We start from the raw sequence: 12,326 nt of genomic DNA on the forward strand, positions 1-12,326 counted from the left end.
ATGTCAAAATTTACTTTTCTTTTTTATTCATTTATGCATGTCTTTGACATTATATGATGGCAATATTGTTATTATTGTGCTGACACAAGTAACGCCATAAAATACACGAAGACAAAAATTTAATCAAACTTATAACAGAATTATTAAAGAAAACAACAACAACAACAACAAAAATAGTAGGATTTTGTTCATTCAATAAAAAAATGTAGCAGATAAAAGTGTGTCGATGGGAGTGAGAGAAGTTAGTCTATGAGAAAGAGAGAGCTTAAAGAGAAAAAGGGAGGCGCGTTAATGAGAAAATAAATTGAGAGAGAGAAGAACAAACAAGCCAAACGCTTACGATTTTTAGATTTGATTGGGAGGGTTAAGAATATGAGATGGTGGTGATGGAGAATATGGAGAAAAAGTGGTTGACGGTGGTAGTAAATGATAAAAACGATTTAACTTAACTCTTTTTGCGAATCCAAAACAAAGAAAAAATATATATTTCATTATATTTTCTTTTTTTATATAATATTTTTAATGATTAATGTTGATTGAACCATTAGCATTATGTGTTGTAATAATAAAAAAAAAATACACTTTCTTTTCACTAGTATATAATAAAAACAATATATAACAAAAATTAAGCTGCCTTGGGAGAAGAAACACACAAATCAATATACTTTTTTTCTTTTGTATTTTTTATTAGTTTTTAATTTATTGATTTTCATGAGATTTGTGCTCTTTCCCGCTTTCACAAATTCGTCTTAGAACCAAACCAAACTGACCATAGGAATCTCAATCCCACCACACTTATTTCTTTAAACTTTTCTCTCAAATCTTTGAATATTCAGTCACTCGAATTCGGAAAACCAAACAGAACCAAAATTTAACGAGGAGTAGTATGATTGGCTTAAGCAGTTAGGAAGAATGCGTGGTTGGAATAAGGCGATATCACATACACACCCGAGTCTTCACCTTTCCCACCCTAACATCCAATCATTCGTGTGGAACAACCTCATTCGAGCCAGCTCCAGAAGCAGAGTTCATTCAGCCTTTCCTCCACCACTCTCTCTCTACCTTCGCATGCGCCTCCATGCCGTCCTCCCTGATCTTCACACCTTCCCATTCCTTCTCCAATCCATCAACACCCCTCTTCTAGGACGCCAACTTCACGCTCAAATCTTCCTCCTTGGCCTTGCCAACAACCCTTTCGTTCAAACCTCCCTTATCAATATCTATTCTTCCTGTCCCACCCCTACCTTCGCCCGCCAAGTGTTCGACGAAATTACACAACCTGACATACCCTCATGGAACGCCATCATCCACGCCAGTGCCAAAGCCGGCTTGATTCACATTGCGTGGAAACTGTTCGATCAAATGCCTGAAAGGAACGTCATTTCCTGGAGCTGCATGATTCACGGTTACGTAACCTGTGCCGAGTACAAGGCGGCGCTTTCTCTGTTTCGTAGTCTGCACACGTTGCAAGGAAGTAAACTCAGACCCAATGAGTTCACTTTGTCATCAGTGCTCTCAGCTTGTGCGCGGTTAGGTGCCTTTCAGCATGGGAAGTGGCTTCATGCTTACATTTACAAAAGTGGGATGGAAATCCTTGGTGTGTTAGGGACGTCTTTGATAGACATGTATGCCAAATGTGGAAGCATTGAAAGGGCGAAATGCATATTTGATCAAATGGGTCATGAAAAGGATGTAATGGCTTGGAGTGCCATGGTTGCTGCTTTTGCCATGCATGGACTCTCGGATGAATGCCTTGAACTGTTTGCGAGGATGGTAAATGATGGAGTGAGGCCAAATGCTGTGACGTTTGTGGGTGTTCTTTGTGCTTGTGTGCATGGAGGGTTGGTTAATGAAGGAGAGGAATATTTCAAGAGGATGTTGAATCAGTATTGTATTAGTCCTACGATTCAACATTATGGTTGCATGGTGGATTTATACAGCAGAGCAGGTCGTTTTGAAGATGCTTGGAATGTGGTGAAATCAATGCCTATGAAACCTGATGTGATGATATGGGGAACTATGCTTAGTGGGGCTAGGACGCATGAGGACATTAAAACTTGTGAGGTATCGATAACGAAGCTTCTTGAGTTGGACCCCACAAATAGTAGTGCCTACGTGCTTCTTTCTAACGTGTATACCAAGCTGGAACGGAGGAAGGAAGCGAGGCATTGGAGAGATCTTATGGAGATTCGGGGCATCAAGAAATTTCCAGGGTGTAGTTTGGTTGAGATAGATGGCGTTTTTCTTGAGTTTTTTGCGGGAGATAATTCTCATCCAGAAACGCAAGAAATGTATAGAATACTTGATGAGATCATGAAGAGGGTGGAAAACCATGGTTATGCACATAATACTGGCGAAGTATTGCTTGATTTGGATGAGGATGGCTAGGCCATTGAGGCCACCATCTTATTTGATCCCATATTTCTTAACTTTTCAGTGTGATACAATACTTAGATATACTTAAATAAAATTATGGTAATTGGTATAATCATTTCTAATATTAAGAAATTTTGTTTGCCTTTTGAAACTCCATATATGAATATAATCATAGAGATATGTACTTATGTAATAAATATTTTTCTCGACAAATTATTAAAGTCTATAGCTACTAGTAAAGATGAGAAAGATGATTCTTCTTGTCACTGTTTTGTACTTACTATTTTAGTATGCATAATTTATTATTAATTTTATTCTTATCAATATCTCATTTTATTTTTATCTTTTAAGTTTTGTAATTGTTTAAAAATTAATTAACTATCTACAATAAAAAAAAACCTACCTATTGTAAAATTATAAAATTTATTTATTTATTTTATAATCACATTTTATGAACATATGTTTTTATAAATTTAATAATAATTTTTATAAGAATTAATTATTTAACTTTTGTTATCATAAGAAAAAGGTGGATACGCTAGTTGCATATTTCAACTAGTATTTTGTAGCGTACATTTTATTCTCTAGATGATTATTATTTATTTATTTTTTAAATTAAAAATAGAATGTCTAAAGTTTGAGAAGCTATTTAGCATAGAAACTGATAGGATCCGAACACAGATATATGTAAAATCTCTAAAATGTAGGACACGTGGACACAGATCTATATATTATATAATTATGAATTATATAATTTGACAATAAAGATTTATGTGCACAAGTATGTTCCAGATTATTTTTTGGAACAAAAAGATGTTTTTCATGACTGGTTCACAAAGATTTGTTTCTTATTTTTATAATCATAATAACAATTTATACAATAAAGTTTGAATTTTTAGAAAATTAATGTATTTTTCCTTTTTAAAATTGTATTAAAACTGTAATATAATTGTCAGAAATCTAACAAATACTTTTTGAATTAGACACTTCACGGATACGTGTTCTACATGTGTCATACGAATGTCCGTGTTTGATACAATTATCAGACACCAACACGTCATTTAAGATAAGTGTCCGCCGAAGCAACTACAACAATTCTTTCTTCGTCTTATTTTTCTTTTGTTTTTCTTTGTTAATTCTACAACAAAAGTTGCATCCGTGAATAGTAATTCAAACCAAATCCTTCATTGTTTTTTGAATGCTTTTTCCTTTTTGAATGCTTCTTCCTGTATCATATGTTTTTATGTCACTTTCATAATGTTTTATATTTTAAAATTATTTAATATCTTGGATTATGTAATTTTAAAGTCCTTTTCTAAATTTTTAATTAACTTTCTGATATAAATCCTGAAGTTTGTTTTCATATGCATGTTTTCAAATTACATAATGTAGAAGTATTTTCTAATATGAGATTAGCTTCTGAATTATGTAATCTGGAAGTTTTTTTCAAAGGCGTGTCCGAATTACGTAATTTGGAAGCTACTCTTAAATCAAAACTTTCGAATTATATAATCAAGAATACCATTTTTAAAAAATATATTCCAGATTACATAATTCATAAGCTATTTCCGAATCAAAGATTAGTTTTCGGATTATGTAATCCAGAATATATATAATTTTTTTAAATTACTTCTGAATTTTATAAATTTATAAAAATAACACAAAAATGATAAAAAAAGTATTTTTACATTTTGTAAGGGGTTGTACAAGAACATATGGAGGAGAGGAGGTGCAAGAAGAAGCAGTCTTATTGTTTTCTAACTTCCTCGCTTGGTTTTGCGGTTTTCAAGTAGGGATCCACCTAGCCCAAGTGTATAAATTACCATATACATAAGTTTAAGGCTTCTTCTTCCTGCACCCCCATGTTTTTCTTCCTGCACCCTCACAATTTTAAATATTCCAACATTAACCTTGACCTATATTTTGAAAAGGGCACCGTTCTGCATTTCACAGTCACGGATCATCTTTATCCTTGGGTATCAACTGTTATGGAGGTTCTTCGTAATTTTTGGAAGCACGGTGGAGGAGTACGCAACGTTGCCGAAGTGTTGTTTGGGTTATAGAGGTAAGAGTTAAGTTTTTTTTAAGGAGCACGATGGTTATGAAGATTTCGGGATTACCGGATATCGGGATCCGATAATATATTCCAGATTCATGAATCCGGAATTGGTTTTTTTGTTATGGATTCCTGAATCCGGAATGGTCTTTTTGAATTATGAATTGTTGGATCCGAAATGATTTTTTTGACTTATGGATCCGAAATGCAATAATTTTGTTTCATTTTTTATTTATTTGTAGAAGCATGGACAATAGTGAAGAATTTGAACAAGAATTATATGATGGTGTGGATGTGTGGGATGATGATGATATTGAGAAGTCATTATCTAAATCGAAGGGATATGAATGTACAAATGCGTTTACTACAGATGAGGTAAAGTTAAGTTTGTAAAGTATGTTTAAGTTGTTTGTTAATTAGTAAATAATTTGTTATGATAACTTTTGTAGATATTTCGTACTCGGGATGAGCTCCTAAAGTGGGTTAGAAAAGTTGCGTTTCACTTTGGTTTTTGTATTGTGATATTGAGATCGGATACTTCAACTGGCCAACGAGGAAGGAAAACATTTGTATTATTAGGTTGTGAGAGAGGAGGTCAATTGCACTTTTTAGCAATTGCTTCACTAAATTATGTTTCAATTATATATGTCTGTTCTTTCCATGGTAAGTTTTATTTTTAGCTATAGTTATTGCCAATTGGCAATCATAATGCTTTGATACAAATGGGGTTGGTTTCATTCCTAACGGAATGTTTGTTAAGAAGTTTTCAACCACTCAGCTTCACTACCAACCATTTTGAGAGAAACAAACTCATATTTCATTGTTGATCTTGCAATAATAGTTTGCCTGGCTGATCTCCATGTAACTGCACCACCCTCAAGTGTAAATACAAAACCACTAATGGATTTTGTCTCATATGAATTAGAGATCCAGTTAGCATCATTGTACCCTTCAAGCACAATAGGAAATCCACTATATTCAATGGTATAATCCATTGTATCTCTCAAGTATTTCATGAGCCCCACAAGCGCATCCCAATGATCCTGACTAGAACATTGAGTGTACGTACTCAGTCTACAATCTTTGGTCTAGAAAAACTCATTAAATGCAATAAGCTCCTAATTATCTAGGCATACTGAGTTTGAGAAATAGATTCTCCTATGTTCTTCTTTAATTTAGAGTTAGCATCATGAACGATGCTCATTGACTTAAAGTCATAGTAACCAAACTTCTTAAGAAGTTTCTCAGTGTATTTTTCTTGGGATAGTGATATACTATCTCTCTTCCTTATAAATTTAACTCCTAGAATCACACTTGCTTCACACATGTCTTTCATCTCAAACTTAGATCCAAGAAATAATTTTGTTTTAAAAAGAATATCATTGCATGTACCAAAAATTAGCATGTCATCCACATATAAACATATAATGACACATTCCCCATTTTCAGATCTAGAATACACACATTTATTCACATCCGTAGTAGAAAAATCTTCACAAAGTAAAACATTATCAAGTTTTTCATGCCATTCTTTTGGTGCTTGTTTCAAACCATACAGAGATTTTAAAAGTTTGCATACTTTTTTCTTTTTAACCTGGAACTACACATCCTTTAGATTGAGTCATATAAATTTCCTCTTCTAGTTCACCATTCAGAAATGTTGTTTTAACATCCATTTGATGAATTACTAACTTATGGATAGATGTTAGGGCTAGCAACACACGGATAGAGGAAATCCTAGTAATAGGGGCAAAAGTATCAAAGTAATCTAGGTTATATTTTTGAGTAAAACCTTTAGCAACTAATCTTGCCTTATATTTCTCTATGGATCCATCAGGATGGTATTTCTACTTAAAAATCCACTTACAACCAATGGGTTTTGCTCCTTTAGGCATATCTACTAAGGTCCATGTATTATTTTTCTTAATTGAATCAAACTCAATCCTAATGGCCTTATCCCAATATTTAACATCAGGAGCACTAGTAGCTTCTAGAAAACTTATTGGATCATTTTCAACTAGATAAGTGTAAAAATCATCTCCAAATGATGTTTCCTTTCTCTGTCTTTTACTTATCCTAACATCCTCACTCATGACATCAATAACACTATCTATAGGTTGTTCAGATGTACCACTACTTTTAAAGGAAAGGTATGTTAAAAAAACTCAACATTTTTCGTCTCTACTATAGTGTTACGTTCAATTATATCATTATTAAGAGCTAGAAACCTATAGACAATACTATGTTCTGCATATCTTAAGAACATATAATCAGATGTTTTAGAACCTATTTTATTAATCATGTAACATCACTTTAGCTAAACACCCCCCACACTCTTAGATATTTCATATTAGGTTGATAACATTTCCACAACTCATAGGGTATTTTACCAGTTTTCTTATGTGGTATCCAATTTCGCAAAAAACACGTGGTAAGCATAGATTCACCCTACAAATTATCAGGAGCATTAGAACTAATAAGCATGACATTCATCATTTCTTTAAGAGTCCTATTTTTCTTTTCAACTACTCCATTAGATTCAGGTGAATACAGTGGGGTTACTTCATGAATAATACCTTCTTTAACACAATAATCATTAAACAAAACATATTCACCACCTCTATTTAATCTAATTCTTTTAATTTTTATTATTCAATTGGTTTTCTACTTCCGCCTTATAGGTTAAGAACATGTCAAAAGCTGCATCCTTATGCTTGATTAAATACACTTTGATATATCTAGAAAAATCATCTATAAATGTTACAAAATAATTTGTACCACCTCTAGACATGGTTTGTTTTAAATATGCAAAACCGATATGAATTAAACCAAGAAGTTCAGTTTGACGTTCTACAAAATGATATGTTTTCTTCATTATTTTAGATTCTACACAAATATCACATTTACTATTTTGTTTGTCATGCATGTTGATTAATCCCAGTCGTTCCAATTTCATAACATACGAATGATTCACATGTCCTAATCTAGCATGCCATATATCATACAAAATCAACAATATAAGCAAACTAACTAGATTCATTAACAACTTCAGAAATGTTCAATACAAAAAGACCTTGATCACAATATCCCTTCCCCATAAAAATTTTTTTTTGTCATAACAATCTTGTCAGATTCAAATAACAATTTAACCCCAACTTTGCCTAACAATGTGATGTGAATGTAACTACAAGAACACATGATTCTTGACATTCTTAGGAACAACTTGAGCTGGATTTGAAAGGCACTCTACTTTAGATTTGGATCAATGTTCTAAATTCAAGAACTCACCAAAACTAAGCACCAACCAAGACTCATATTGAAGTCCATGTATTGTCAAATTGAATCAAAACAAAAGGAAAGAAGAACAAGAATTAAAACTGGACAGAATTAAGAAACTAGCTACTGAACCGAAAAAGAAACAAAGAACAAAGCTGGAAAACAGAATGTAATCGGTAGAAAATGAAGGAAACACATTAGGAAATGAAACTACCGAATGGAAAATTGAAGAAAGGAAAGAAGACACTTATATGAAGATGCTTGCTAGATTTTGAGGATTGGAAGAAGCCATTCACGCCACTTGGAACCTTGAACCAAGATAAGTGATGGAGTGCCACCACTTGAAGCTCACCATAGCTCACAAGATAAGGCAAAGAAGAGGAAGACTCAAAACTCACAAATTCTCTCCCAAATTGAGTATAGTCTCTCTACTATAAAATTCCAATCTGCATTGTGAAGGACCTAAGCCCTCCTTTTATAGGAGTAAGGGCTGGTCATTTACATAGCTTATTCCCTAAGCTACCCAAAAAACTCCTAAGATCACACCCCCCTTACTAAGCTCACTCCCCAAGCTTCTAGAATTTGCTAAACTAAAGCCTAAAGATGCTTTTACAAAAGAGGTGTCTCATGTTTCCCTCTAAGCACCTTTCTAAACATTATTCTATATTATTTACAATTTAAAAGAAACTATAAAGAGAGATATTTAATATGAAGCCTATTATTTGAGAGTTTGTAGATTTCTTTATCTTTAGGCTTGATCTTCTCTTTGACTTCTTTTAATTTGTGAGAAGACTAGAAGGAAGAACTTCAAATGTGTAGGTGAGAATCCTCTTCCTTCATTAATAAAATCCTCTCCTAGTGGATATCCATCACAATGCTACAGAGATCAAATTAACTCTAATTGATGGCACATGTAGCACATCACTCAAAGCCAAAATTTTACCAGATGTGAGCTTTAGAAGAACCTTTCCTTTTCCTAGGACTGGAGTTGTTCTGGAATCATCGAGATAAACTTGTTCTTCTCCATCCCCCACACTTGTATAGGAGGTAAACACATTTCTGTTTGCATAGATGTGTCTGGTAGCCCTAAAGTCTACCACTCATTTGCTGACATTGGTCACAAGATTTACTTGTGAAATGACTGCAACAATGGTATCTTCCCCATCGGCTAGATTTACCTTAGGAGGATAATCACTTTTGGCTTTATATATGCACTGAGGTGCATGATGATCGAATTCTCCACAGACAAAGCAATTTCTCTTTTTCTTGAAAGTGGGGTTAGTTCCATTGGGACGGGAGAATTTATTATTATATTTCTTTTTGTCCCTTTTTGGAGCTGGTTTGTCTTCTACCATGTTTGCTTTGGAAGTCAAAGTTTTGGCCCTTGCAACAACACACTCCTTCTTGTTTGTGTCTTCAATGATGATGTGGGTGATCAAATCTGATAGGGACATTTGTTTATGCATGTGCATCAGTTGTTGTTTGTAATCAGTCCAAGATTGGGGAAAATTTTCAATCAACAGATCGGACACGAATTCATCAAGCAAGGCTATGCTTTCTGCTTTGATATCTTCAAGCAACTTGTGGTATTCGTTTATCTGAATTTTTATGTCCTTGTCTTTGATCATCTCCCAGCGGTAGTAGTTTACGATCACAAACCTTTGTCTTACGATGTTTTTGAAATGTATTTGATGATAAAGGAATCCCCAATATCTTTTTCTTCCTTGTAAGAGCAATAAACATCAAACAAATCGTTAGATAACACATTGAGTAAGGTGTGACGACATACCTTGTTTGCATGGGTCCAAGTATCAATTTGTTTCGCAGGCATGCTTGAGTCGGTTTAGAGGTCGTAAGTGCATAAGTAAACCCTAAACTCTGTACATGTTTAATAGGGTGGACACGCATTCTTGCTAGTGCCAGAAATTTTGACCAGTGAAGACTTCAATTTTCGAGACATCCAAAAATGATTTTGCAAACCTGGTTTGCATTGTGAAAACAATGTTTGACGTTTCCAAAGTAGAGTTATCGTTCTTGTTCGTATTGTCAACCATAAGTCCCTATGATTGTTGTAAATAAGGCTTTAAAACACGAACAAAATTGATTTCTTGAGGTGTGAGTGATCACTATCTATAAGGACTTTTGCGCGGTGTATTGCGCAAGTCACACAGGATACAATAGGAATTTCTCAAAAATTTTGAGGATCAGAACTAACAAGTTACTCTTAAAAGAGTAAGAACCCAGGATCTGGAAAATATTTAGAATAAGAGAAAGAGAAAGAATGAAGGAGACAAATGTGCTTGGTGACTAATCCTTGGAGCAAACGAGAAAGCTCATATTTATAGAAGGAAAAATAATAGCATCCCACTTCGTGAGCGAAACTACTTCCCACAGTCAAAGTTGTTCAATGTTGTTGGGGAGAAGAAAGTTGAGTCTTGATTAGTTTAGAGCACGTTCTAGGGTGACTCATTCAAGGTAGGAACCATTTATGGAGGTCTCCTTAAGATGCGGGACGTTAGGAATCTAACCCAGAAGGTTTCTGCACGTTCATCCTCTTTTATCTTCTACGAGCGCAGGCTTCGGAAGGTTATGCGCAACTTGCACCTTTTGCAATTTCACACAAGTATCGTGCAATAGACAATATGAATCGTACAATATAATATTTTTTTTATCTCTCAAGATATCAATCGTTGAAACACTTTGTTTACTCTTGAATTGCTCTTGTATCGTGCGAATAATTCTCATAATTGCATGAATTGAGATTCTATTTTATGTTGTGCCTTGAATCGTGGTAAATTTGAATTCGAGTTTTACTGTGAATAAGGTTAGATCGTGCAACTCGTTTTGCTAAAAACCCTAAATTTGGTTTCTTTTTAAGTGCGAACTAAAAAAAATCAAAGCATAATTTTTCCTGTTGAGTGAAAAAGCAAAACCACTTAAACATCTGAAGAGTGGAATAGTGAAAGATTGTGAATAATGAAATAGGAGACCAACAAAACAGTAGAAGAAAATAGTGAGTGAGTAGCCCTTCAACTTTTCAACAACACATATTCGTGGATGTTGCTCCTTTATCGTTGATCACTTCCCTTGCTTTACCTATGGATAAATTAAAAAAGGGAGTCTAATATCACTTGGAACTATAGTGAAAGTTTTCCTACAAATAGAGTACAAGAAATATGTAAACTTTGTTCTTGTGTTTATTGGGATGACATAGCAAGGATGAAAAATTATCTTGTTGGAACAAACACTACTATAGAAAAAGCACATTAACGACAATTAAAAAGGCCATATAAAAACGGTTCTCGAACTGTTGTTATTACGGGTGTCGTTATAAATAAGTTATTTATAACGACAATTCTGAAACTGTCATTATAAAAGAATAATAACGACACATGTAAAAAAAAGTCGTTATTCTGCCAAATAAACAACAATTTTTTTAAAAAAATGTGTTTTAAAGACAGTTCCCAAATGGAACCGTCGTTATAAATGTATTTTTTTAAAATGTTTTATTCTATATATACTCTAATTTGTATAAAATATCAAATTTCCAGAATAATGCATGTAATATCATAATTTAAATACGAAAGTCTACATATATACAATAAATTAGTATATATAGCATTCTACAAAAAAGTTCTATAAATATATGAAAAGTTTTATGTCATTCTAATAATTCATCTATCCTAAAATGTTATACATAGTTACCTTAAGATGCATCCAAGTGAGTTTCTTTGCATTTGCACTTCCTCCCACTGAACATGTTATATCCATGATAAGCACCGAAACAATAAGATTTCATGTTAGAACACATAACATAATGTAATGTATGAGTAATGGTTAGATAAATGTCTAATTTGTACTAGGAAACATCATAAAACTTTCAGAATTTTCTGATAAGTGTAAGTATGAGAACTAATACCTCAAAATACTTGAAAAATACCTAAATAATACCCAAAAATAAAAAAATTATAGTAAATGGTGGATTTTTGGTTGACCCCAATCCCCTTCGGCATTGACCACGTGATTCGTTACCTTGTTTCGAGAAACTTTCATTTTTTACGCATCTCCATCAGTCTCTGTCAAAAGTTATGATCGTTTGAAGTTTTTTTATGCTAATTTTTGCCAACTCCATCAAATATGAACCATAAACCCTAACCTAAACTATTAACAAATAAAAAATACATGTAAATATTAATATTTATTATAAAATTAATTCAAAAATTTAAAACCCTAAAAATATTAACCTTCTATAGTGCAGTTGTGGGTGCCCGTGGAAGGTGTTGTTGGCGTCTGGAGGTGCTGCCGGTATGAAGGGTTGGCGGTGGAGGCAGTTGTTTGTGCGCGGGAGGAGAGACGCATGGAGGAGGGTTAGAGCATTGTTGACTGTGGTGGAGAGGGTGGGAGGTAGCAATGCTCAGTGTGTTGATGGAGAGAACGCGATGCTCACGAATAGAGAGAGAATGGTGGGGTTGAGTGCAGAGGAGAGACCGATCTTGTTTGCAGTGGTGGCAGAGGCAGTGTGACGCTTGGGATAGTAGCAGAAGATGAAGTGGAGTGAGTTGAGAGTGAGAGTAAGAGTGTCAAAGGAGAGCCCGTGCGAATGAAAAGGTTTAGGCAA

The 12,326-nt window shown here is 34.0% G+C and overlaps 1 protein-coding gene across 1 annotated transcript; it reads left to right on the forward strand.

The window, feature by feature from the left end:
* Window positions 1-731: 731 nt before the first annotated feature.
* On the forward strand, window positions 732-2,508 carry LOC137828762 (pentatricopeptide repeat-containing protein At3g62890). The gene has a single exon (XM_068635446.1). The coding sequence runs from the start codon at window positions 913-915 to the stop codon at window positions 2,386-2,388; it is 1,476 nt and encodes a 491-aa protein (XP_068491547.1). The 5' UTR covers window positions 732-912; the 3' UTR covers window positions 2,389-2,508.
* Window positions 2,509-12,326: the final 9,818 nt, after the last annotated feature.

Source organism: Phaseolus vulgaris, chromosome 7 (assembly GCF_000499845.2).
Source record: "Phaseolus vulgaris cultivar G19833 chromosome 7, P. vulgaris v2.0, whole genome shotgun sequence".
Taxonomy (NCBI): domain Eukaryota; kingdom Viridiplantae; phylum Streptophyta; class Magnoliopsida; order Fabales; family Fabaceae; genus Phaseolus; species Phaseolus vulgaris.

Excerpts from the sequence above, each read along its gene's own strand:
- LOC137828762 (XM_068635446.1), top strand. The coding sequence starts at position 913 with ATGCGTGGTTGGAATAAGGCGATATCACATACACACCCGAGTCTTCAC.